At 41.2% G+C, this 25,759-nt stretch overlaps 1 protein-coding gene across 5 annotated transcripts in view; it reads left to right on the forward strand.

The window, feature by feature from the left end:
- Window positions 1-25,759, forward strand: part of elavl2 (ELAV like RNA binding protein 2) — a 101,794-nt gene that overhangs the window by 48,071 nt on the left and 27,964 nt on the right. For 4 of the 5 annotated variants that reach the window (XM_033017823.1, XM_033017824.1, XM_033017825.1 and 1 more), the window contains one exon: window positions 15,235-15,388. In XM_033017823.1, the coding sequence (XP_032873714.1) occupies window positions 15,235-15,388 (154 nt within the window). Of the gene's footprint in view, window positions 1-2,756; window positions 3,258-15,234; window positions 15,389-25,759 lie in introns of those variants that run through there. The other variant, XM_033017827.1, reaches the window with a different exon arrangement.

Below are 25,759 nucleotides of genomic sequence, written 5' to 3' on the forward strand. Positions count from 1 at the left end.
GAAATGCAAGGGATGGGGTATATGGATCATGTGCAGGCAGAGAAGATTAGTTTAACTTGGTATCATGTTCAGCACGAACTTTGTGGGCCGAGGGCCTATTTCTGTGCTCTACTGTTTTATGCTCTATTAGACATACGTTAGATACCAAATATGGTATCATCTAATGTAAAACAAACACATCACACTTGACATGCAATCTCTGCACAATGAATTTGATCAAATATTAATTTGGCCAAATGAAAGTTGATTAAAAGCATGAAACATTTGCAGACAAAACTAAGTGATCAACTGCAATATTCAACGCTATTCACATGGCATGTATCAGAATAGAGAGATTGGATTCTTCAATTTAATTTTATTCTGCTATTAATTCCTTTTATTTGGGCAAAACACTTGAGCATGTAACATTTAAAATAAATAATATTTTAATGCAATTTGATTTTTAAAATGCCTCTCATTTCTAGTATTCTGGTTTAGTCTGGGTTTGTGCCATTTTTCCAGCAACTATACTTCAATAGAGATGAAGGGTGGTTTTGTGAAGGGTGAGAGGCAGCACTTTAATCCACATTTACAGTAAATATTGTGATAATGATTAGGGTTTTTGGAGAAGGGAAATTACATGCTTGTAAGCATTCAAGTGGTAGGTAAAGCATTGTAGTTCATCTAAGTGCTGCTGCTGCTGCTGCAAAGGTTGGTGGTACATGGTAGCAATTGATTCCTTTGCGGCAGTTGCTGAAGTTGGGGCCATTATAAACACTTGGTTCCATTAAATGGTTTCTAAGCTATGGGAAGATGTACTTACTTTAAACGCTTCTGAATTGCCTTTGTCCAATAACAACAAAACGGATGAGAATTTGCCATAGTTGATCTTAAAGTAGTTCTTGTTGGATTCCCCTGTAAAATGTAATTTGCTTATTCACCATGTTGCTGTGAGCAGTTTTATTGATGTTGTTATGCATGGTCCAAGGTGGGTCAAGTTGAAGGTTGGCCTAACAATTAAAATGTAGGTTGGGGTTAATGAGTGAAGTCCATATTAATGCAAATTTGATTTGAAGCATTTGCATGTACTTCCAGATGGAGTACACTATTGTGATCTTTTGTTTGCATTGCTTGCTTGTTCTGACTTTTGCTGGAATTGTTCAATAACCACAAATATTTTGAACTGTGTAATCAATCTTACACCGCAAAATTGAAGTAAAGCCTAAAAATCTAGATCATTTTCTTCTATTGATTTATAAGGGGGAGGCAAGGACAAAACTCATTTTTGAGTAATTGCTATACTGTGATTCAAAGGATGGGTGAGTTGGCAATATTAAACATTGGTATTATTTTATCTCCTTTGCCCACATCTAAATTTACTTTGCTAAGGTCAGTGTGCTTCATTTCCTCCTTGAACTTGCTTTAATCAAAATTTGTGCCATGTTTTTGCCGTGCAGTAGATGCATCTAATTTCAGTTTGGAGAACTGAATTAATGCCAGTTGAAGGCTCGTTTGTGGAGATAAGCTGTAGGTAAGAAGAGTGATAAGAGTGAGGCAGTGATAAGCCAGTGATGCATGAATAATGGACAAACATATTGATTATTTTTCTTCTAGTTTATTTCTTCAAAAAAATCAATTTCCGGGCTTTTGAGAGGGGGTGGTGAAGACTAGACAAGGATTCATTACTAATTTTTAGTTTTTATTCAGTTTGGATGTTCTCTGATTGGGTCATGTATCAAAGGTATCAAAGGTATTTTATTGGTCACATTCACATACACCTAGGTGTAGTGAAGTAAAATGCTTCTTGCCATTTTGCAGCACATAAAGAAGGAATACAGACATAACATTAATAAGAGTTTTAAACATAAAGAACATCCCCCCACAATGGTTCCCAGTCCCCAACCCCAGTTCACCCATAGTCGGGCCTGTTGAGGCCTCCACAGTTGCCTCTACGGAGGCCCGATGTTCCTGGCCGTTCTCGCCGGGTGATGTTGCTCCGGTGTCGGGAGAGTCCTCTCAGCGTCTTGGGAACCCTGGAACGGCCACTTCCGTACTGGAGGCCACGGCTTCCAAAGCCAACAAGGCCGCGCCGGTTGGAGCTCCACAACTGGTGATCTCATCTAGAGATCTCAGGCTCCCGGTGTAAAGTTCAGCGCCGCCGCCCGCAGCTGGTCACTCCACAGTCCCGCAGCTCCGTGATGTTTTCCTCACGGTCATGTCCTGCCATGTTGCACTTACCTTTTCTTCTTATCTTAGACTGTAGCTACTTCTGCCTAGGGAAATACTCCCCAAAGCCAATACTTCAGAAAATATTACTGCTATTTAGTCTGAAGCTTGGTTTAAACACAGAACTATGTTCCTATGAATTATATCAATATTTTGATTGAAATAAAGTTTTGTTTGGAGCTTTCATTATAGAATAACGATTCTTGCGTGTGTTTATATTTATTTGTGAGGTGGGAAGGGGAAGAAACGGGGTGCAAGTAACTTGGTATTGTACCTTTTTTGTGCAGGTTGAATATCCAAAGATACTCTAGAAATATCCAAAGGAATTGCTGAAAAATATAAAGTAATCCAATGATGCAGGAGGGAGTGGAGCATTTTACTGGGAAATTTTGATCAGAGTAGCTGGCCTTGTGGTCAGTGAAGTAAATGGAGGTGGGAGAATGCAGGTTATCGTATTAATTTTGGCACAAACATTAAGTAACATTAGTAAAAATTACCAAAAGACTGAAGGGCCTGTTTTTGTGCTGTGCTTTTCTGTTCTGTTAGTGATGGGGAAGAAATGAAGCAGTGACGCTAAATAAAGCAATACATTTTTAAAGTAGGTAACAGAGCAGCAGTAGGTCAATTGGGGTACCAGGATTGGATACGAGTGGTTTGGCTCTCGACAGCAGACATTCACATTGGGTTTTCTGTACTCCAGTAGGAGGGAAACTATTGAAGGGTAAAATTAAGGTTATTGGGTATTGGGCGCGACATGCAGTGTTAGAGGTAGAATAGGTAGTTTTGGTCATGGAGAGGATATTCAATCGAAAGCTGTGCTCTGGATGCCAAATAGCAAATTTGAAATGGGCATCGCTAATTGCTGGCTCATTTGGGATGTGGTTTGGTGGGGTTGGTGTGTGATGTGAGAGGAATGTGGTTTGTGATGAGCACACAGTTGTTTCAGCCAAAGGCTGAAAATGATGGCTTTAAACTTTTTACTGTTTAGATGGAGAAAGTTGCAGCTCATCCAAGACCAGATGTCAGACGAGCAGTTTGGCCCAAATTAAAAGGTCAGACATGTATTTACCTGATCCCTTACAGCAAGCTAAAGAAAGTAGTCAGGATAAGGCTATCTGCTTTATCCAAGTTCTCCCCCCCCCCCCAATTTTTAGATTAAGACTTTACCATCTAATGCACAAGCCCCATCAGGATTTCTTCTGTCTTGGGAGTTACAAAATACCATGTGTTGGGAATTGTTTTTTTTACCGTAATGGAAAGATTGAGTACAAAAATTACCAAAAGATAGATTTTATCAAGGGTAACATTTCAGTTACATACAGTATAAAATTTGACTGCTATTGAGGTTTTTATTGCATATAATCTATATTCCGGAGCATTTAAGAAATGTTTTGTCGTTCTGTAGGTTATCATTAGAGTCAATCAGCAGTTTTGAACAGGTGGCAAAAACAATGGCAGTACTTTTTGCATGTCAAACCTTTTTAATAAGAGCAATGATTTGCACATAGCCAGAAAGTGATTTTAAACTCACAACCGCTAATCCAATAATTTGAACTAGCTATTTATCCTGTTTTAAGAAACAACGCCTAGTTAGATAGTTAACTTTGACTCTTTCCCCCCCCCCCCCCCCCCCCCCCCCCCCACTATATTTGGTGTTGTGTTTTCAAAAATTGCCTTTGGGCCATTTTGTTCAGTCCATCAATTTTTCTATAGAGTCCAGTCTACACTTTAATTTTTGTCACTTTAATGTAGTGACTGGCCAGTGCCATAAACCGCCAACTACCATCGAGTTTCCCCTCATCGCGCACCCTGTTACTCCAGGTACTGAAGACGTTCACACCACACACTGTTACTTCAGGTACTGTAGTGAAGACTAGTTGTAATAGTGAACATTTATTTATAATCCCACCTACCGATGAGTTTCCCTCATTGAACTGTAGGTTCTGTTTATATCCATTCTGCTGTTAATATATCCACTTGAGTGCCTGCTTTCTTTGGCAATGTCACTAAAATGTTCAATGAGTGGGTCTTTCACAAACACTACTGACAGCCACAGATTAATGTTATTTTTGTTTGCCAAGGGATAAATACCAGTTTTAAGATTGAGCAAAAGATGGCTGACATATGAGAGGAAAATGAATTTATTCTCTTTGAGAAGGATGGATATGCATAATATTATCTAAATGATGAAGCTTAATTTCCAGACTGAATTAGTTGTGCTCCTACAGAAAATAAGACATTTAACTGCAACAGTAATTTGGAAGGGTAAACAAATTAGTAGTGCAGAATGGCACTACGCCCTGGAGTTTGGAATGAGTAGCCTATTTGAAACATTTTCTAAGGGGACTTGGCAAGCTAGTTATTAAGGATGCTTTCCTTACCATGCCACACCCAGCCCCTAAAGCAACGTCGAGAATCTAGAACTGGGAGCCAATATTATGGACATTCAGCACGGAGGTAATTTTGTTTTGTTTCTTGAGCGTGAAATTTTGTACCAATGAATGGTATGGAAATTAGCAATTGGCATAACAATAGACAATAGGTGCAGGAGTAGGCCATTTGGCCCTTCGAGCCAGCACCGCCATTCAATGTGATCATGGCTGATCATCCCCAATCAGTACCCCGTTCCTGCCTTCTCCCCATATCCCCTGACTCCGCTATTTTTAAGAGCCCTATCTACCTCTCTTGAAAGTATCCAGAGAATCTGCCTCCACCGCCCTCTGAGGCAGAGAATTCCACAGACTCGCCAATCTCTGTGAGAAAAAGTGTTTCCTCGTCTCTGATCTAAATGGCTTACTCCCTATTCTTAAACTGTGGCCCCTAGTTCTGGACTCCCCCAACATCGGGAATATGTTTCCTGCCTCTAGCATATACAAGCCCTTAACAATCTTGTATGTTTCAATGAGATCCCCTCTCATCCTTCTAAACTCCAGAGTGTACAAGCCCAGATGCTCCATTCTCTCAGCATATGACAGTCCCGCCATCCCGGGAATTAACCTTGTAAACCTACGCTGCACTCCCTCAATGGCAATAATGTCCTTCCTCAAATTAGGGGACCAAAACTGCACACAATACTCCAGGTATGGTCTCACTAGGGTTCTGTACAACTGCAAAAGGACCTCTTTGCTCCCATATTTGATTCCTCTTGTTATAAAGGCCAACATGCCATTTGCTTTCTTCACTGCCTACTGTACCTGCATGCTTACTTTCATAGACTGATGTACAAGGACCCCTAGATCCCATTGTACTTCCCCTTTTCCCAACTTGATGCCATTTAGATAGTAATCTGCCTTCCTGTTTTTGCTACCAAAGTGGAGATAACAAAGCTGAGATTCTTATTCCATAGTGTAATTCAGAGGGAAGCAGGCAAGAAATTGACTTTTCCCATTAAGTTCCTGTTTCCAATAGCAATGAGATGGTTATATCTTGCATGTGGTTTGGGATGTGTAGAAGGCCAATGCTTGATTCATTTGGACTTTTGTCCATTATTCACCATAATCGTAACTGAAATTAAAATTAACGTGTTTGAATTTGTGCAGAATCTTTAGATTATAGAGTTATATATTTTTTGCAAGATTTTTTACAATAACTGAGCATTGCTGTCAAGATCGGGTTTATTGCATTCCAAAGATGGTGAGCTATTACCTTGAACTGTTGATGTTCTCATGAAAGCAACCCCACAGAGATGATGAGTGTGGAGTGCCAGGGTTTGGACCAGTAGTGTATTTCCTAATAAGAATGGTGTGAGACCTGGTGGGGAATCCACAGATGCCATCCTTGACCTTGGTTGTAATAGACAATGGGTGCAGGAGTATGCCATTCGGCCCTTTGAGCCAGCACCTTCAAGACAGCACATTTGGGAGATGAAGTTAGAATTTCCTATGTGAGCAACTGCACTGCATTTTCCAGATTATAAATACCTGTTACTTTTAAACCTTTAAATTTAATTAGTATATTCTAGTAAAATGTCCAGAAACATGTGCGACTTGAAGCATCAATGCATATATCCAATTATTACACGTTGAATTCGTTTATCTCAAAATATGACATTAACTACAGTAAACCCTTGTTATAATGGACCATGGTGAGGGGGGTGGGGGGGAAATGATGTCTGTTATTGCCGAGTGTCCGCTATAGCAGAGTAAGGTTTTACCATTGTGTATTGTTGAAATAAAGAACTGCAGATAATGGTTAATAAACAAAATGACACACGGTGCTCGAGTAACTCAGCAACTCAGGCAGCATCTCTGGATAACATGGATAGGTGATGTTGGGATCCTTCAGACTGATTCAATCTGCTGAGTTACTCCAGCACTTTGTGCCGTTTGACCTTAAAACTAGGCTCCGATGCCACTGGACCTCACCACCGAGCCCTTCACCAGCTATCCCACAGTCCAGTTGAAGCGGTTATTTTACTTATCACGTGCACAGGCCGCTGCAACTGACAGGATACGCTCAGCCACTGCGGGTCTGTGACACTCTCTCGCCAGCTGCCACTTCTTCGCTTTGCCCGTTCCACCGTCGCTGCCTTCCTCTCCCCTGCAGTAGCCAACATCTTTCAAGGTGGAGTATGTCGGCAACTCCGGGGAAGGAGACATAGGTGGTGGCGGGGGGAGGGGGAGAGAGACAGTGACGGAAGGTGACGACGGTCGGGGGGGGGGGGGGGGCAAAACTAAGGAAGAATGAGCAGCTGGGGAGAGGGGAGGGAGCCCCATGGTGACCAAGCGCGTCCTGTCATAAGCGGCGGCATGTAGAAAGCCCTCACGGCCAGGGGCTACAACGTGAGCCACAAAAGAACGATTTGGACAGGTTGGGAGACAGGAAACAGAGTAGGGATTAACGGGTCCCTTTTCAGATTGGCAGGCAGTGACTAGTGTTGTACCGCAAGGCTCGGTGCTGGGACCGCAGCTATTTACAATATACATCAGTGATTTAGATAAAGGGATTAAAAGTAACATTAGAAAATTTGCAGATGACGCAAAGCTGGGTGGCAGTGTGAACTGATGAGGATGCTATGAGGATGCAGGGTGACTTGGACAGGTTGGGTGAGTGGGCAGATGCATGACGGATGCAATTTAATGTGAATAAATGTGAGGTTATCCACTTTGGTGGCAAGAACAGGAAGGCAGATTATTACCTGAATGGTGTCAAGTTAGGAAAAGGGGAAGTACAACAAGATCTGGGTGTCCTTGTTCATCAGTCACTGAAAGTAAGCATGCAGGTACTGCAGGCAGTGAAGAAAGCGAATGGCATGTTGGTTTTCATAACAAGAGGAGTTGAGTATAGGAGCAAAGAGGACCTTCTGCAGCGTAGGTTCACGAGGTTAATTATGGTGGGACTGTCATATGTTGAAATAATGGAGCGACTGGGCTTGTATACACTGGAATTTAGAAGAATGAGAGGGAATCTTATTGAAACATATAAGATTATTAAGGGATTGGACACGCTGGAGTCATGAAATATGTTCCCCATGTTGCGGGAGTCTAGAACCAGGGGCCACAGTTTAAGAATAATGCAGGCCATTTGGAATGGAGATGAGGAAAAATCTTCTCACCGAGAGTTGTGAATCTGGAATTCTCTGCCTCAGAAGGCAGTGGAGGCCAATTCTCTGGATGCGTTCTAGATGGAGTTAGATAAAACTCTTAAAGATAGCAGACTCGAGGGATATGGGGAGAAGGCAGGAACGGGATACTGATTGTGAATTATCAACCATGATCACAGTGAATGGCGGTGCTTGCTCGAAGGGCCGAATGGCCTACTCCTACACCTATTGTCTATAACTTACAGTTCCTATTATTCAAAATCAAAGTCATCACAACCTCAGTATCTGACTTGAGGTACCATAGACAATGCTTGCTTTTTGTATGACCTGGTCATTATTGATATACATCAATGATTTAGATGAAGGGATTTAAAATAACATTAGCAAACTGACAGATGACACAAAGCTGGAAGGCAGTGTGAACTGTGAGGATGCAGGACGAGTTGGACAGGTTGGATGAGTGGGCAGATGCATGGCAGATGCAGTTTAATGTGAATAAATGTGAGGTTATCCACTTTGGTGGCAAAAACAGGAAGGCAGATTATTTGAATGGTGTCAATTTGGGAAAGGGGAAGTACAAAGAGATCTGGGGGTCCTCGTTCATCAATCGCTGTAAGTAAGCATGCGGGTACAGCAGGCAGTGACAAAAGCTGTTGGCCATCATAACAAGAGGAGGCGAGTATCGGAGCAAAGAGGTCCTTCTGCAGTTGTACAGGGCCCTAGTGAGACCACACCTGCAGTATTGTGTGCAGTTTTGGTCTCCAAATTTGAGGAAGGACATTCTTGCTGTTGAGGGAGTGCAGCGTAGGTTCACGAGGTTAATTCCTGGTATGGCGGGACTGTCATATGTTGATAGAATGGAGTGGCTGGCCTTGTATATGCTGGAATTTAGAAGGATGAGAGAGGACCTTATTGAAACATATAAGATTATTAAGGAGTTGGACATGCTGGAGGCAGGAAACATGTTCCTGATGTTGGGGGAGTCCAGAACCAGGGACCTCAGTTAAAGAATAAGGAGGCAATTTAGAACAGCGATGAGGAAACGTTTTCACCCCGAGAGTTGTGAATTTGTGGAATTCTCTGCCTCAGAAGGCAGTGGAGGCCAATTCCCTAGGTGCTGGTAGATAGAGCTCTTAAAGATAGCTGAGTCATGGGATATGGTGAGAAGGCAGGAATGAGGTACTGAATGTGGATGATCAGCCATGATCACAGTGAATGGCGGTACTGGCTCGAAGGGCCGAATGGCCTTCTCCTGCACCTATTGTCTATCCACTGTCTCCTTGTAACCTAAACCTTCAGAGCAGGAAGATCGTCAAATCTCCTATGTCCTTTCCATTTAATATCATCCTTTCTGTAGCAGGGTGATGAGAACTGCTCATAATACTTCAAATGTACCCTGAAATGTACAGCTGGAATGTGCCAAACACCACCTTCACCATCCTATCTACCTTGTTACCGGTTTCATGGAACTATGCACATACTACCCTCTTTTCTACAATGCTCCCCCAGGCCCCTACGATTAACTAAGTTTTGCCATAATTTGTCTTGCAATAATGCAATGCTTGACATTTATTTGAATTAAAATCCATCTGCCATTCCTCGCCCCATTGGTTCAATCAATCAAGATCCTGTTGTACGCTTGGATGACCTTTACTCTCTTCTAATTCCAACTTTAGTGTCGTGTGCAAACTTACCAACCATGCCACCTACATTCACACATCATTAATATAAATAAACAATTGTGGACCCAGCACCGATCCCAGCGGCACACCATTTGTTACAGGTCTATAGTCTGAGAAAAACAACCCTCTACCACTACCCATTGTCTCTTTAATTGGTTAGCTCATCCTGAATCTAACGAATCTAAAGTGATCTAATGTTTCAGACCAGCCTACCATGGGATACCTTATCAAAGGCCTTACTGAAGTCCATGTGGCCAACATCTGCACTGCCCTCATCAATCTTCATAGGCACCGTTTAATTAAAAAAATTGGTCAAACTGGATTTCCCATGCATTAAGCTATGCTGACTACATTTCCAATAATGCAAAGATGTGCTGCAATAACCTTGCAGAACGATGCTACTTAATTATTTTTCTATAAACAAGGAAATGCCGGTTTACCAAGGTAAGACAAATTGCTGGAGTAACTCTGGGTTACTCAATCATTTTGTCTTTTAATTTTTAAACCCTGGCCCTTTTGATCTTTTGTAAAAACTGCTGTGCTGTAATTCTAATGACAAAAAATGACATGTCTCTGCACCTGCCATTTTACCACCTTGGTCTAAATTTAACTATTAATAATAACTCATCCTGCATAAATGATTGAGAATATGATTACCTTGTGCTTTTTTGGACACTCTTGTAGGTCATTGAAATGGTGATCCTTTCAGACATCTATATCTATATATTACTAAAGCTCTCATCTTGTTTCTGTCTATCTGTGCTTATGTGCTCCCTGAACTATGGCAAAACGGTACAAGATAACGCTAACATTTTTTGCACCACCTAAATCGCAATTGTGCTGTGGTTGTTTTGTGTCAATTTTCTTTCAGATTGGTTATATTTCGTTATAAGTTTGTGACATTTTTAGATTTACAAAACCCGAATTAAAAAATAATAATCCCTGTGCTTACATCTATGATGTCACAATGGGATTGTAGCCATGCTCGCAACATTGTTGCTATCCAAGTACACCGAGTCCTGCTAACTAGCAGGTGCAAATGTATTTTTCTTAAAAGATACAGTACACTTAATTTTTTGTTTAAAATGAGGGAGGGTGATATGGCAGCCCCTGCGCAGTTGGGGGCTATGGGTGAGTGGTGGAATATTGCGTTGGGGAACGGGTTGCGTTGGGGGACCAGGCCTCCCGTGTGACGGGGACCCAATGGGACCCACTTGGTCTAGTGTGTGTGTATATGACTAAAACTCTCATCTTGTTAGTTTGCATGCGTGTGAGTTCCGGAAACTACGCCAAAACGGTACACGGTAGCGCTACAATTTTTGCCTGCCTTGCTCGCCATTGTCCTGTGATGTAAATGAAACAAGTTTCGTTCAGATTGATGTTATATTTTACAGATTATTGATATTTTAAACTTTAAACTTTACAAAAAACACTTTTCCACTTGCCCTGCCCGTCAACTGCATTACAATGACGTCACAATGGGCTCCGAAAATCTCATTTACATTTTTTAAAAAAACGTGATTCTGAAAAAAAACTTTGTTTTAATCAAATTCTATTTTCATTAACAGCTTAGGTTATTTTAAAGAAAACGCGATATTCATTGAGAACACTTTATTTATTTATTTATTTATTTTTTTTACTCGTGATTTTCATTGTGCGGGGTGCGACGGGGAGGTTTCATTTTTTAAAAATCACACTTTTCATTGGTGGGATGGGTTCATTTTTTTTTAAATTGCGATTTTCGTTGGGAGATGGGATGGGGGAGGTGAGAAGTGGGGGAGCTGGGGGATAGTGGGAGGGGAATGTGGGGGAGGTGAGGAGGGAGTGGGGGAGGAGGGCGGGGGGGGGGATAGAGGGAGAGGCGGGGGGAGTGGGAGAGGTAAGGAGTGGGGGGGATAGAGGGAGAGGGCAGTCGGGGAGGTGGATGAGGGAGAGTATGGGGTGGGGATAGGGGAGGTGAGGAGTGGGGGAGCAGGGCGATAGAGGGGGTAGGGAGGGGAGAGGGGTTATGGAGGGAGAGAGGAAGTGACAGGGGAGAGGGAGGGGGAGGTGGGGGAGGGGAGGAGGAGAGGGGAAACAAGAGAGGGTGAAGAGGGGGAGGGAGTGCTGGGGATGATGGGGAATGGAGTAGGATAGAGGTAGGAAGAGGGATGGCGAGGTAATGGAGGAGGGGAGGAGGAAGGAGGGAGGCGGTGATATTTTACAGGTTATTGCCATTTTGAACAGTTGCGCTTCCACTTGCCGGCCGTGTCTACGCAGTTGTGGGAGGGTTTACCGTGACTCGTGTCACAACGGGGATCTCTGGCGTCACAGCGGGAACCCGTCAGCCACGCCTGCGCAGTTGGTGGCTATGGGTTAGTGGTGGAATATTGCCTTGGGGGACCTCTACCTGGTCTAGTAAGGTAATAAAACGAAGCTTGAGTTTCTTGCTAACAGATGGTGCCTACCATGAACATTTCCAACATTCTGTTTCTATTGACCATCAGAAGTTTCGTATGTCCTCTTGTTCATGTCAGTGTACCAGAATTTTATTTTTGCTATCAGATCTTCAAACTATGAATACAAAAATGGTGGCAAATTCTCAACTCAATGCTTCAATCCGGAAACTGTGCCCAAGAACTCCGATTTCTGTCTCTGTAAAACATTAATAAAAATATTAATGGCTGAGAATTTGCAAAGAATTAAATGGTCTTGGACATCTAGAAATCTGGATGATATGGGGAGTGCTTATATAAAGGCCAGTATGTGAGAAACAGAACTTGCAGCAAAAGGCAGTGGACGAAGGTTGGGTCTATTTTATAACATCAGTTGTTAATAAACCAGGAACCTTAACACAGTAAGGTTTGAGTAGATGGTCTTGATCAGGGTTGGGGAACCTGCGGCCTTCTAGGCCATTAAGTGCGGCCTTTTGAATGAATCCAAATTTTGTAGAACAAATCCTTGTATTTTTATTTATGTTTTAGTTCGTCTTATATTAAAATTAAAATAATGAACGTATTTAAAATACCAAAGAGTAAAAGAAAATCCAACGAAAGAATCCTCCCCGACTGACGGCCACAATTAAAACATTAGTAAGTCATGAGGGCTTTGTTAACACCTGTTATGCTCATGATTTAGTTCTAATGCGACTCTAGAGTTAACTTTGACATGCACGAAAACTGCTTTCTTGCTTTTCAACCACTTATTGCTGCAAATCTACATTCTCCTATCTAACCCAAATCAAGACGCCCTTAAGATCACAAATGTCGGATACCCATCTAGAAGATCATCTGAAACTGCGTACCTCCATGTTGCAACCAAATATTCAAATGCTTTCCCACAAAAGCAGTCACAACAAAGTCATTAAAAGGTTAATTAACTTTAGAATTAACAATTTTTTTTCATTTTCTTGAAGTTAGTACACAGTAGTTAGATTTTTACAAAATAATGTACATTTTGAAATATATCTAATTGAACTTTCTTGGACGCGACCTTATTAGATTACAGCTAACTTAATTTGGCATTCCAACATGAAAAGGTTCCCCACCCCTGGTCTTGATGCATGAGATGGTCAAGAGTGGAAGTGATTGGACGGGAAGCTGGAGCTTAAGTGGTAGACCAGGGTATTTGCATGTCAGTTTGATTGTGGTTGCATTTGAGCCAAAACACTAGTTGGCAGACAGGAGGTTTGAACTGACTGAAAGTATGATTCAATTTTAAAAGTGTATTCTAAATGTATTATTAAACAAGTCTCATGCCTGACTACATGCAAACTGTTCTGGGGGGCTTTCTTAAAAACTTCTTTTTCTGTATCCATTGTTAAGATTGCTTGCAACTTTTCCAGTAAATCAACCATTTTAATATCCCATCTTGTCCTAACAGTATTCTCATTCAATAATATCAGAACATTTATGCATCTTGTTAGTGTTTTAGAGCATTGAAGTATGCAAACAATCCTGGTAGGGAGAGGGTGTGGCAAGTAATATTTACTTTATGGAAGTAGTTTATGCTGAGATTGATCCACCAGCTTACAAGTCGGAATCCCTGACCATCCTTGTTACAATTTCAGTTGGTCTCTTTTTTAACATTTTTATAAATACAATTTTTATAAATGAGCTTGTAATAATATTGTTAATGTCTTTTCATTTCACGATTCATAAGATCATACGATCACAAGTGATAGGAGCAGAATTAGGCCATTTGGCCCATCAAGTCTACTCCATCAATCAATCTTGGCTGATCTATCTCTCCCTCCTAACCCATTCTTCTGCCTTCTCCCAGTTTCCTGCCTTCTCCCTATTCATTGAAAGTTTGTATAAAGTAAATCATAGATGAACATAATGAAGTTGAAACGTTACTGCAGAATACGATGCTCTTTCCAGAAGAGAAGACTTAAATATCCATATAGAAACTTAAAATCTTTATTTTTGACCCCCTGTGAGTGGGTCTAACTAAACCACGCTGATGTAAAATTAATTCACAAGTCGCACAACTGAAGGATTGGTTTTTAACTTAATTTAAAAACTGAAGGAAAAAATCTAGTCTAAAATTTGCCAATTTGCTAATATGACCATGATATTTTGTAAGAAGGTTTATAAAAATAAAAATAACTTATGAGAACTTCATCCCCATATTTTGAGGCTTGATTTGATGCCATGAAATTCTCTCTATACTAGAAGAGCAATTCCAACCCTTCAGGGTTTCATTTATTAAACTGTGATAGATTCTGTCTTCAGACCAAAATATATTCCCTAGCCCAATTATAGCAATGGATGTTGAAAAGCAAAAGGTTGCTCTTCAGCATCCAAATTAAATCTGAAATACGACAAAATACTGGAAATACGCAGCAGGCCAGGCAGCATCTATTTAGAGCGAGTTAACATTGAGCCAGTAATATCAAGTGTTTAATTGTCATATGTACTGAAAAAGGCACGATGAAATTCTTGTAGCAACATAAGTCTGTAAACATAGTACTCATATATAATATAAATAAAGTTAAATGCATTAGAAACGATATCAGTGCAAAACAAAACCCCAGAGGCAATTAACTTTGTTTCCTTTCTCCACAGATGTCAAGAGTGTTTATGTCCCAGATAGAACAATGAAATTCTTACTTGCTGCAGCACAACAGAATATGTAATCATAACAAATAATATAACAAACTCGGGGGGGGGGGGGGGAGAACAAACAATAACAGTGCAATAATAATAATAATAGTCTATTGTAGTTCATAGCTTAGGAGGTTGTAGTGTTTAATAGCCTGATGGCTGTAGGGAAGAAGCTGTTTCTGAACGTTGCAGTTCCTAGGCTCCTGTACCTTCTTCCCGATGGCAGTGGTGAGATGATGCCTGACATGAGCATTGATAGCATTTTGTTTCTATTACAGTAGTGGGTGTTGCAGAAATGATGACCCCTATCCATAAGTCACAACCACTAGATCAGAAAAATGCTGCTAATCAAAATTCTAGTGGGTCATAGCTGGATTATGGCCTGATGGATTTTGGAGGCGTATAAAAAGAAATGCATGGTTTCACTCGATGCTATTTATGGCCATTAGTTGCAACATTGGTTTAGACCTGAATTACAAAAGTTGCACTTTTTGCACATGATGATCCACTTTTAAATTGTTGTTATGATCATTCGTATGGTTTTTGACTCTTAATTTTTCAAAAGTGAAAGGTGGTTTCTTTGTAGCATGTCTACTTGTACTAATGAATTCTAGATGTGCTAGACTTTTGATGTGCAAAGTCACCTGTCAAATGAATATTGGACTTGCTAGAACAATGCTTGAATGTTTATATCAAATAAAAAAATATTTTTCTTCAGGTTTCCTATGCCCGTCCCAGTTCTGCTTCCATCAGAGATGCAAATTTGTATGTCAGTGGGCTCCCAAAAACAATGTCACAAAAAGAACTGGAGCAGCTTTTCACCCAATATGGACGTATAATTACCTCGAGGATTCTTGTGGACCAGGTTACTGGTAAGTGTGCACCCATTTCTGTTCATCTTTTAAGGCTGCAGGTTGTGAAATTCTTCATTTGCTGATAACTTGCCTCCAGAACCTGTCAAAGGTTGAGAGATTTGGGCTAGAAAATGTAATTTTCTGCTGGAGTTGTTCATAAATATGCATGAGCAGAAATAGATTTAAGAGCTGTCTCTAACTTGAGTCAGTTCCCACCCTAGAGGTGCAGGTTTGAACTATGCTTCCACACATGGTGAAGTAATAAATTTAAAGTGGTTATAATCTTTATTTCAAATCTACTGCAGAGGATGCAGTTCTTAATCCTTATTGTGCTGCTAATGTGCTTTTAAATTTAACAGGAATGTGAAGCAAATGTAAAAGTTTGGATTTGGCACTTAAGCCAAACCTTAAACAAAACTGTTTGTAGTAGCAAGTCTGGGTAGCACAGATAGGTAACAGTATGTCAAGTCTTTACAACATGGACAGAATTGGTAGACTAAAGTTTAGTCACTGGACCATTTACATTCTACAATGCAAATGGAAATAAATATTGTCCACAAAGCCAAAGTTTAGTTATTCAGATCTTCTAAATCTGGTGGGAACGGTTTGAACTATAGATATTCCAGGATAAAAATCTAGCATGTTTGACAGTACAATTGGCAAGATGTATGGATTTATACATCAGTGAATATGTTCACACTGGATTCCCTTAATCTTGATGTATTGTGAGCAGTTAATTTTAAAGCTAAATACAGATCAAAGATTTCCCACTTCCAAACGCACAACTCCCTCCAAAGAAAAGGCGCTTTTCATGTGGTCATTACCCTACAGAAATGGCTATTTCCAGGGGCTCCCTTTCATACCTACCTATCTTTAAGTAATACATTTATATTGCTAATCTAACAAAGTAACTCTTAAACACTGTTAATGGCTCTTGACATAAACATAAATCAATTGTAAGAATAATGTTACAGAAAGTAATTGACCTGGCATGTAGGATAATTGATGATAAAACAGATTTGTATTTGAATTCAGATATCAGTGGTGGAGGCCTTGTTTTCAATTTGTATCAGAGCCATGACTCAATTTGTCAATGGCACATTTCCATGATTTTTCTGTTGGATGTGCACAATGCAATTGATTACTAAATCCTGTTCATCTAGACCAGCATTGGCTCAGATCTTGAATGTTTTAAAATTTGCAACTTTGATGGTCTTTGGATTTTGAGTGGGTGAGCTGAGGATTCGAACAGTATGAAATATGCATAAGTGGATAATATTGAAGATGGAAAGTTAGTAATGAAAGGCTGGTTTGGTTTTAAACTTCTGGGTAAATTATTATCCAATATGTTGATAATAAATTGGATAGTTATATGGATGGGAAAGGAATGGAGGGTTATGGTCTGAGCGCAGGTATATGGGACTAGGGGAGATTATGTGTTCGGCACGGACTAGAGGGGTCGAGATGGCCTGTTTCCGTGCTGTAATTGTTATATGGTTATATGGTTATTATATGGTTGAGATTGGGTTGGGTTTTAATATAAATATTGTCATTGATTTCTGTCGTCTTAAATAAACATTCTCGGGCTGCATCCATTTCCTGTAAAAAAAGGTTTATTGCTAGTGATGAAGACTAGAAACCTTGTGAATCAAAAGGTGGTAAATCTTTGCATTGATTTGTGCAGGTAATTTGCTTGAATGTAATGCCGGTGCTTACAACCTTTGGTGCTGGATTGGCAGACTATTGGAACACTTTTTCAGATTTAAGTTGCACAATATTACAATATTCCAGGTAACATTAAGTTTCAAGGCTGCACAGGGACCAAGACTGAGTCTTGGAAAGCAGGTACTGGTGAGCTTTGGGGGAGTGTGAGGACATAAGTTGGTGAGGTTGATGATGAACCATTGAGATTTCTAAATGATTATAGATTATTTGTGTTTTACTGAAGGACATTTCCTTTCTGAAATGGTTTGAAATTCTGTAGATTTTATTGACCCATTGCACAAATGAATTTTCCTATTTCTTGGGACTACCTAATGAAACATTTGTTGCAGCACAGCACCTCTCATTCTTTTGCAGGGGGCTTATCTGCACACTTAGAATGTATTTGGCATGCTCATGTTTGCCTATGGAATTGCTGTCACCTTAAATATCTGAATTTACTAACACCCTCAAAAGATGTGCTTTTTTAAGTGCCGTTTTCCAAGAAACCAGGTGGCAGTCCATAAGGTTAAAACAATGACTAACTATGGGTGGCACAGTGGTAGAGTTGATGCCTTACAGCGCCAGAGACCTGGGTTTTATCCTGACCTCGGGTGCTGTCTGTGTGGAGTTTGCATGTTCTCCCTGTGTCCACATGGGTTTTCTCTGGGTGCTCGGATTTCCTCCCACATTCCAAAGACATGCAGGTTTCTAGGTTAATTGGCCTCTGAAATAAAAATAAATGCCCCTAGTGTGTAGTGTATGGGTGATTGTTGGCCGGCGAGGACTTGGTAGGTTGAAGGGCCTGTTTCTATGCTGTATCTCAAAATTAAGCTAAAAAAAAATGTGTATTTGGATCATCTGTGCAAGAACAATGACCTTTTAAAAGAAACGTGTATAATGGAATGGGTTTCCAAATTATAACGCATAACCTTTTAGTATACATTACCTCTCATTGGTTAAACATTGTGCGATGGAGGATTTGGTATATTTGCTACATGTACTTGGAAATATGGAGGGTGATCTGTGCTCCAAATGAGCATCAAAATAAATGCAAATGAAACTGCAACCAATGTACTATGCCATTTAAGCTGATCAGTGTATTTTTAAACTAATTATTATTGTAGTTACCTTTTAATGTTGGAGTCTCTCAGTTACACTTATGTCAAATAAAATAGATATTAGTTTTAAACTTATCAATATCTGGTGGTTCTTTAAAATGTGGTTGCCCATGGTAATTGTTTAGGAGCTGTGGAAATGACAGGGCAGGGCACGATCCCCCTGCTGGACCCTATGCAGTTTGCATATCGGGCCAATAGATCTGTGGATGATGCAGTCAACCTGGGCCTGCACTTCATCCTACAGCACCTAGACCGCCAGGGGACCTATGCGAGGACCCTGTTTGATTTTAGCTCTGCATTCAACACCATTGTGCCAGAGCCACTACACTCCAAACTTTCCGAATTGACTTTACCTGAACCCCTCTATCGGTGGATCACCAGCTTCCTGACAGACAGGAAGCAGCATGTGAGGCTGGCAAAGCACATCTCGGACCCACAGACGCTCAGCATAGGAGCACCGCATGGCTGCGTACTCTCTCCTCTCCTCTACTCTCTCTACACCAATGACTGCACCTCCACAGACACCTCTGTCAAGCTTTTCAAGTTTGTGGACGACACAACCCTGATTGGACTGATCCAGGATTGGGAGGAATCTGCCTACAGACAGGAAGTGTCACTGCTGGCGTCCTGATGCCATCGCAACAACCTAGAGCTCAATGCTCTTAAGACAGTGGAATTGATTGTAGACTTTAGGAGAGTTCCCCCTCCCCTCACCCCACTTACCATCGACAACACCACAGTCACATCTGTGGAGTGTTTTAAGTTCCTGGGAACCATCATCTCCAAGGACCTTAAGTGGGTGGCTACCATTGACTCCACAGTCAAAAAGGCACAACAGAGGATGTACTTCCTATGGCAGCTGTGGAAGCACAATCTGCCACAGGCAATGATGGTCCAATTCTATAAGGCCATCGTAGGGTCTGTTCTCACCTTCTCCGTGATGGTCTGGTTTGGCTCAGCCACCAAGCACGACACCTGGAGGCTGCAGCGAATCATCCGATCAGCTGAGAAGGTTATTGGCTGCAACCTTCCCTCCATTGATGAACTGTACACTGCAAGGGCCAGGAAGCGAGTGGGGAAGATTATCTCTGACCCCTCTCACCCTGGCCACAAACTCTGAATCACTTCCCTCTGGAAGGCGACTCTGGACTGTCAAAGCTGCTACAGCCAGACATAAAAGCAGTTTTTATCCACGAGTAGTTGCTCTACTGAACAGCCAAAAATCTGTAGCCTCCCTTTGATCTGGTATTTTGTTGGTTCACATGCTTGATCAATGGTGTTTTATCATTAATGTTTTATTATTATTAATGTTTAGTGTTTTCTGAGTCATTCGTAACAGTCACTATGTCATGTTGTTACTTGTGGGCGGAGCACCAAGGCAAATTCCTTGTATGTGAATACTTGGCCAATTTACTTACATACCTGCAATTAAGGTTTTCAGGTGCTCAACAAGATGTTAGCCACAGAAGAGAGTTGCATTATTATTTTCACAAGAAAATGGAGCTGTAAGGATTACTTGTTATCACCTTTTAATGTGTGATACAAGTAAATGAAATCTAGAATAGAATTGGAGGACAAACTTTGGATTTCATGGATTAAGCATTTCTTGGGAAAAGCAACTCTTGGTCATAAAATGGTTCTCCTGTATAATTGATCCGTTCTTCTGCTGATACGTTTGCTTGTACACAGTTTTGTTCATGGGTAAATATTGACCCGTGGCTGCCTGTTCCTTGGAAGGTATTGTTCTTGGAAGAGAACAATTGAACCTTGAATGTGTTATTCCTTTTATAAATTGTTTGAACAATCTATGTGGATAATTTGCCATTGGAAGAAGAAATTATGCATTTCTTTATGGCAAAATCAATTTGGCAGCATTCAACTTTGCCTTTATTTTTGAGACCCTGAGCCATGGTTCAAACCACCGATAGTGCTTGGTGCTTCCGAGTAATTCGGTATGGCCTGTAAGATTTTGCAAGGCTTCTGATTTTCATGGCTTAATGCGTTAGGAAGGTGTTTTCGCAATGTGTGGTTAGTTGTTGCATTGTTCCTATAGGGAACATACAAAATGTTCTAGGTGAGCATGCAGTTTAGTAGCAATAGAGCTATATAAAACAGTAATGGATAGAGATTAGATTGCAGCTGCTGGCTAATCACTATTGTCGACATTGCACCTATGTCGCCATCTATAGTGGCACTTGGATAACAAGGACACCCATGTTAGACTTCTATTTATTGGCCACCAGCTCTGCCTTCAACACCATAATCCCAACCAAACCCATCTCTAAACTACTGGATCTAGCAGTTGTCAGCGCTCTTTGCCACCTGATCCTTGACTTCCTGACCCATATACCATAATCAGTGAGGATAGGCAACATCAAAAAATCCTCCACGATAATTCTCAACGCCAGTACATAGCAAGGCTGCGTTCTCAGACCTTTACTTCACCCCCTATAGATTCATGACAACGCAGCCAAAATCTGCTCTATTTGCAAATTTGCAGATAACGCTGTTGTGGCGGGCTTGATATTGAACAATGATGGGACGGAGTACAGGAAGGAGGTGGAGAATTTAGTAGCAGTGTCAAGACAACTTCTCCCACGATGTCAGCAAGATGGAGTAAGTTATTGACTTCAGGAAACAAGATGCACGTTCCAATCAGCATAATTGATGAAAATGTGGAGATAGTAGTTCCAAGGCGTAAATATCACTAACAATTTGACATGAGCCAACTACATTGAAGCTACGGCCAAGAAGACAAAGGAAGTTCATGTCTCCAACAACTTTTGCCAACATCTACATCTACATTGAGGAATGCATCACAGCTAGGTTTGGCAACTGATTTGCCCAAGACCACAAGGAATTGCAGAAAATAGTGGATGCTGTCCAGTTCATCTCACACATATCCCCCCCGATCGGCTCCATCTACACTTCACACTGCCTTAGGAAAGCAGCCAACATAATCAAGGTCCATTTACACTTGAGTCATTCCCTCTTTCTTTGTGGAACTTTGTCCTTCAGTCCACAGAGTCCATGTGACCATTGATCATTTGTTGACTCTTATTCTATGTTATCCCACTGAGGCATCCACAACTTACATATTGGGTAATTTACTGAGGCCAATTAACTTGCAAACCCACATGTCTTGGGGTTTTGGGAGGAAATCCAAGTGGTCAAAGGGAGAATGTGCAAACTCCACCCAAAGTCAGGATTGAATTCTGTTCTCCGGTGTTGTGAGGTAGCAGCGTAAACCAGTTGTGGCAGGAATTTGGTTGTTTCATGTTCCTCGATCTATATCAGCTTCACTCATCTGTTTTGATCCTTAGTATCAGTGTTGTTTACATATGTTTTAAGACCATTCAGCACATGGTACATACTTGACAGAGAACAGAGGCAGTGAATGGGCAGCAGGGAAGGAGAGAACTCTGGGTTGAGGTGAAAGTTATCTGATGCATGAATTCTGTGAAGCTTTAGCCAAGGATAGCCTAGATTTTAAATGCATCGTACAGAGGACATGACCATTACCTTGTAGAATAGCCATTTTGGAAAATGTCTGAGATAATTGAACTTAATAGATCAATGTTCATCTCCTAGAATCTCTAGGATGGGGAAAAAAATTGTTGATGCAAGAAATCTGAAATAATACCTCAGATTTTAATCTGCCTAACTCCCTCAATTCACTGTGCAGGATTATTTCCCCCTTTCTACCAAATTTGTGACTACCAACATTTACTATGACCTCTGGCTGTTCTCCCTCCATCAGATTGTTCTGAACCTAAGCGTCTCTGACCCTGCACTTGGGAGGCAATAGACCAATCTGGAGTCCTGCCCTTGACCACAAGTGCATGTCTATTCCCCTCAAGTTTATTCCGCATCACTATTGCTCTCTGACTTTTCCCACTGTGACTTTACTTCCCTGGCTGTACATCAGAATTTGCTTTGCTGTACAAACTCGGAAGCAGCTGCTGCTGCTTTCATCCAAAGCTGTCACCTTCCCACCAATAACCACAGGAGTCTCCTGCGCTAGCCTCCTCCACTTACTGCCACTCTCATGTCGTCAAATCCTTTCCTTTTGCAACTACAGTGTTACTAACTCACTAAATGTACTATCCATGACATTATTAACATCTCCAATGCTCCATAGCTAGTTAAACCAAAGCTCCCAACGATATGGACACCCTCCCCATAGGTGTGGTCACCAAAGTGGAATTTTGACAGAAAAATTGAACATTTGAAAAAGCAAACAATGGGTGATGGAAGGTCATTTTGTAGCTAGAGGTAATATTGAAGCTGGGTTTTATTGATAAAATATGAATGTTGCACAGAAAGATTCTCTCAGTAACATGGGCTTTAAAATGAAAAAGTGAAAGGTAGGGCTGGGCAGGGAGAGGTTGATAACCTGATAAGATGGAGGGAAGGAATTTGGGATTTTTTTAATTTCTAGATTCCAGTGGAAATAACATGTTATATTGAGCTAGAATAGGCAATGAATGATTTAACAGTGTCATGTGGTTAGGCTTTGCCTTTAGAGGGTGTGAGTATGTGGATGAGACTAGGCATGAGAAATAGCTTTCATTTAGAACATGCCGCCAAGGATGGAGGCATGTCATCATTACCTGCAGAGGTTTGTAAATAGAACTAAAGGATGGGTAGTTGCTAATTTGGTGACTATTGTATGCTTTTTTGTCCTTTTAGGGAGGCAGGGTTGGAAGAGGAAACAAAAGTGGCAAGCAGTTTATGATTTCATAATTGAGTTGGAGGTTTTGAGCTGTTTCCCTGCTCTCCAAAATATTTGGATGTGGATAAAACAAGGTTATCAACAATCCTGTGCAAGGTCCTTGATCTGCAGCAGAACCTGGCATTCTCGGCAGTTTAATTTCCCAGCTTTGTGCAAATTGGTTTTCTTTAGTGGCTGGACGCCACACGAGAATAGTTTACAAGTACTGGCTTTGATAATTTTATTTTATCTTGCTCCTATGTTGTTTCTTGTGCTGTGTTGGTTCTCCATAATTTAAAGTCGCTTGGTGTGTGCCAATTAATCCTTCAATGTACAAAATGGTTCATCGTTGAGCTAATACTTCAGCTTGTTAGAAACAAGATTGAGACAATTTAATATAGGATATTCCAGTATAAGATAGCACTTATTTTGAAACTTGTTTCATAATGATGACCAGATAATTATCTTCTTCCTCATCCATCTCCTTGTCAATTTATTTCATGATACTGGCTGTAGATCAGTAATTACTATTTCATGAGCCAGAAACAAACTGCAGGAGGAACTTGGCGGGTCAGGCAGTGTCTGTGCAGGGAACTGATTAACTGTATTTTAGGTTGTAACGCGCTTTCATACTGATGGAGTAGAAGGGTGATATCTGGTAGAAAGGGAAGGTTGGGGCAAGAGCTAACCAGTAATAGGGGTATCCAGGCAAGGAGGGGTTGATTAGCAGATATATGTGGTGGGAAGAAGGGTGAGTTAGTAAGGCTAGAGGTGATAACTGGAGTAGGTAAAAGCGTGCAAATGATAACATCTGTTAAGAACAGAAGTGGGGAGTGAAATGTATACCCAGTAGGATGGATGGTGGGCAGATGGGATAGATGAAAGGATGGGGGACATGGAATGGTATAAGGTAAGTATGATTTGGTGGAGAAGTGGAAAGCAACTGAGTAGTGAAAGCAGGGCGAGTAGAAAAAAAGCTGTGCAAGAATGTGCTACGTCAATGAGGAGGAAGGGGACATCCCACCCCTCTCTATCCCCTCCTTTGTGCCATTTACCCAGTACTATTTCCCATTTATTTACTCGTCACCCATCTGTTCCCGCTCTGGGTCCCCCATTTGCACTTTTTGTCTTCTTCACTTCGGGTACTAGTCACCATCTCATCTTTTCTCTTCCTACACTTGACTCATCTGCCAATCAACCCCTTCTTAACTGAATCCACATCACTTATCAGCACTTTCAAATATCTCCCCTCTACTCCAGCATCCTGAAGAATGATCCAAAATGCCTGTCCATTTTCCTCCAAGAATGCTGCCTGACCCCCTGAGTTCCTCCAGCAGTTTGTTTCTGTTTGCTCAAGCTTCCAGCATCTGCAGTCTTTGTCTGTTTTGCTATTTCATAGCATATGATCATCGATGTAGCAAAGTGTATATTTTATCAGAACAAGTTGACAGGGTACGATGGTTGATCTTGACATGGGAACAGATACCCACATGCTTTGGATAATTAGATTGTATGCAATTTGAGTGTAGTGAATTAAGATTTTTCAAAAGTTCTTGGAAACTGGAGGTGCAATATTTGACATTTCACCTGTTGGTTCTAATAAAATCTCACATGAAACGTGAACTATTTCTCTCTGCAAATACCTCTGAGCATCCCAGTATTTTCTATTTTATTTCAGATTTCCAGCATGTACATTTTTTTGACATACAATTAAAGTCAGTACTGTCAAACTCTAGAATTATCTGAGCTCCAGACAGCCATCCTTGGAAAGAAGTTGATGTGCTCCTCTGATTTAAGTGGGGCTTGATAAAACAGTGCTGCAAACCTCGGCCAGATCAGAATGGGATGGGCAATTTACAGTGACCATCAGCAGGCAGCTCCAAATTGCCCTCTGTACGTGCTCCCCTAAAACAGCTATCCAATCTGTATTTTGTTTCTCCAATGTACCAATGATTGGGTGAACTCCAACATACGATACAATAGAACTTTATTTATCCCAGGAGTGAAATTGGTCTGCCAAGTCATAAAACACAACAAGATAGATAAAACATGAAATTAAAGTGATGAGTGGAAAGTCCAGGATTGGGCATGTGCAAAGATTGGGATGGGAGGAGAGGGGGGGGGGGGGGGGGGGGGGGGGGGGGGAAGGAGAGTTGGTCTACAGCCACGACCGAAGGGGGAGGGGTTGTAGTTTGATAGCTACGGGGGGAAAAGGATCTGTGGCGTTCTGTGTTGCATCTTGGTGAAACCGCTCTGTTGATGAAGATGCTCTTCAGGTTGACCAATGTGTCATGGAGGGGGTGAGCTGTATTGTCCCAGATGCTCCACAGTTTGAGGAGCATCGTCCCCTCCAAGTCCAACTCCAATGAATCCACTCCCAGGATGGAGCCAGCCTCCCTGATGAGCTTGTGATTCTGTTGGCGTCCGCGGCTTTCGCCCTGCTACCCCAGCCCATGATAGTGTAGAAGATGGCAATCGCCACCACCAATTGATATAGTATCTGCAATATCTTACTGCAGACCTTGAAAGAGTGGAGCCTCATAGTACAGACTGCTCTGTCTCTTCTTATACAGTGCCTCAGTGTTCCAGGACCAGTCCAGTTTACTGTCCCGATTAAGCCTTGTTGACTTTCTGATTTAATATTTAATTCTATCACATCAGGTAACGCACTTTGTATCAGAACTTGTCAATTCTGCAGCCAGTTATCCAGTAGTGTTTTGGGGTTTTTTCCCCTCCATTTAGCCAAACTGATCTGCTGGCCATGTCCACAAAAATGTTCACAACTTATATTTTCTCTCGTATGGGATCTCATTCGAACTTTCCTCATTACATAGATTTTCTTCACTTAGTCTT

Source organism: Amblyraja radiata, chromosome 3, assembly GCF_010909765.2.
Source record: "Amblyraja radiata isolate CabotCenter1 chromosome 3, sAmbRad1.1.pri, whole genome shotgun sequence".
Lineage (NCBI taxonomy): Eukaryota > Metazoa > Chordata > Chondrichthyes > Rajiformes > Rajidae > Amblyraja > Amblyraja radiata.